The 1747-nt window shown below is 37.1% G+C and overlaps 1 protein-coding gene across 1 annotated transcript in view; it reads left to right on the top strand.

Annotated features, from left to right (window-relative positions):
• The first annotated feature begins 898 nt into the window (after window positions 1-898).
• The window catches only part of LOC102811807 (chromosome unknown open reading frame, human C11orf65), a 46065-nt gene continuing 45216 nt past the window's right edge, over window positions 899-1747 (top strand). Inside the window, exon 1 of the mRNA XM_006833960.1 lies at window positions 899-991. Within this exon, the coding sequence (XP_006834023.1) occupies window positions 899-991 (93 nt within the window). The remainder of the gene's footprint in view (window positions 992-1747) is intronic.

Raw genomic sequence — 1747 nt, 5'->3', positions numbered from 1 at the left:
AAAAAAAAAAGACTGTCATTTTTATTATTATTAAGATACCAAATGTCATTTCCATGATTTCATTTGTACAACCCTCTATGTAATTTTTATTGAGTTCATATGATAGTTTCATAATTTTTTGTTTTTATTAAGTGCCACGGAATTGGTTCCAATTCACAGCAACCCTGTATAGGGTTTCCAAAGAACAGCTGGTGGGTTTAAACCACTGACCTTGTGGTTAGCAGTCCAGTGCTTACCCTACAGCGCCACATCAGTTTCATAACAGAACTTACAAAATAAAATAATTTTAATTTTATCAAAATTACCCTTTGCTCATTTATATATTTATTTGTTTTAGGATTTTCAAATGCCTTTTCAAAAGGAACTCGATGTTTTAAAGAAACAAGACTTAGCTGCCAGAGTCATTCAACATGCCTGGAAAAGTTTCCTTGTGAGTTTGCTTAAATTGTTTTGCAACTTTATTGAAGTATGTATTGTGTTATTTGTTGTTGCTAAGTGCCATCGAGTCGCTTCTGACCCATGGCAGCCCTATAGAGGGTTTCTGAGGAGCAGCTGATGTCCAGTGCTCATCCTATAGTGCCACACCATTATCTACATGGGTGCATTATACGTGGAAAGATACTGTATTTATTTTAAGGTAGTTTTCCTCTGAAAATTTCTGTCAATTTTTGTTTGTGTGAAAATACGTTTATTTCATTTTTATATTCAAAGACTATATCACCATGCAAAGACATCTCCATTGGCATGCTATTGTTGTTTCTCTCAGCACTTAAATTAGATACCATCATATTCTTAGTCTGTCGTCCATAATTTTAACTGAGAAGTCAGGCATAGACAGCCCTGTAAGGTGGATATTAACACCAGGGAGGTACATTCTCACTCCATAGATCTTGGAGCCATGCAAAATCAAAAGGGTAGCATTCGCTCAGGGATAAACCTCAGGAGGCAGGCAGAAACAGGATTGGAAATGACAAACACAGAAGGGAAGGAGGTAAAGTGCTGTTACATTGTGAGGATTGCAATCAATGTCATGAAAATAAATGTGTATGAATTGTTGAATGAAAAACCAATTTGCTCTGTAAACCTTCATTTAAGTTACAGTCAAAAGAGAGGAAAAATGTAAAGTTTTACTTTTTCTACTAATAAGCACAAATTTATTATCTTAAAGTTTGGAAAGTTAAAAGTTCAAAATGGCTTTATTGGGTTAATACCAAGGTGTCAGAAAGGTTATGTTCTTTCTGGAGTCTTGTGTTAGTTTCCCCAGAATGCCATAACACAGTATCACAGCTATTGTTGTTGTTATGTGCCATTGATTTGATTCGGTTCCAACTCATAATGACCCTTACAGGGTTTCCAAGGAGCAGCTGGTGGTTGACCTTTTGGTTAACAGTCCAGTGCTTGCCCTACAATATCACACACAGTGGGTGCCTTTTAAGTATACATTAATTGCTTCAGAGTTCTAAAGGCTAATGGTCAAATTCAGGGTGCTGTTGACAGGGCCACGCTTTCTCTAAAAGCTCCGGAGGTGGGGGTGCTTGAGAGAATTCTTTCTTTTCTCTTCTGACTTTTGGAAGTCTGAGATATTTCTTGGCCTCTTATCCTCTCTTACAGTATACGACACAAAATGCTACCATTCGTCTGTCACTATTATACTGCAGTGGCTTGTGTGTTACTGTGATGCTGGAAGCTATGCTACTAGTATTTTACTGGTGGAGAGCTTTCAGTGGAACTTCCAGACTAAGACAGA

This window comes from Chrysochloris asiatica, unplaced genomic scaffold (genome assembly GCF_000296735.1).
Source record: "Chrysochloris asiatica unplaced genomic scaffold, ChrAsi1.0 scaffold00008, whole genome shotgun sequence".
Classification (NCBI taxonomy): Eukaryota; Metazoa; Chordata; class Mammalia; order Afrosoricida; family Chrysochloridae; genus Chrysochloris; species Chrysochloris asiatica.
Note: the sequence above shows the minus strand (reverse complement) of the source record. Positions and strands in the feature narration are given on the sequence as shown.